This window comes from Terrapene carolina, unplaced genomic scaffold, assembly GCF_002925995.2.
Source record: "Terrapene carolina triunguis isolate 2854851 unplaced genomic scaffold, T_m_triunguis-2.0 Scaffold95, whole genome shotgun sequence".
NCBI classification, from domain to species: Eukaryota; Metazoa; Chordata; order Testudines; family Emydidae; genus Terrapene; species Terrapene triunguis.
This window is the reverse complement of record NW_020664446.1, coordinates 16,186,584-16,186,902: the sequence shown is the minus strand read 5'-3', so window position 1 is coordinate 16,186,902 and position 319 is coordinate 16,186,584. Positions and strand designations below refer to the sequence as shown.

The 319-nt window shown below is 66.8% G+C and overlaps 1 protein-coding gene across 1 annotated transcript in view; it reads left to right on the top strand.

Moving 5' to 3' along the window:
* The window catches only part of EIF3A (eukaryotic translation initiation factor 3 subunit A), a 47,836-nt gene that overhangs the window by 41,243 nt on the left and 6,274 nt on the right, over positions 1-319 (top strand). The window contains 1 exon segment of the mRNA XM_024206248.3: positions 1-319. This exon segment is cut by the window's left edge and continues 10 nt beyond it; it is cut by the window's right edge and continues 224 nt beyond it. Coding sequence (XP_024062016.3) covers positions 1-319 — 319 coding nt within the window.

Below are 319 nucleotides of genomic sequence, written 5' to 3'. Positions count from 1 at the left end.
TGGAAGACGACAGGGGGCCCAGGCGTGGCCTGGAAGACGACAGGGGGAATTGGCGCACTGCAGATGAGGATAGGGGTCCCAGGCGCGGGCTGGATGAGGATAGGGGTCCCAGGCGCGGGCTGGATGAGGATAGGGGTCCCAGGCGCGGGCTAGATGAGGATAGGGGGAGTTGGCGCACTGCAGATGACAACAGGGGACCCAGGCGTGGCCTGGATGACGACAGGGGACCCAGGCGGGGTCTGGATGACGACAGGGGGAGTTGGCGCACTGCAGATGACGACAGGGGACCTAGGCGGGGCCTGGATGACGACAGGGGACC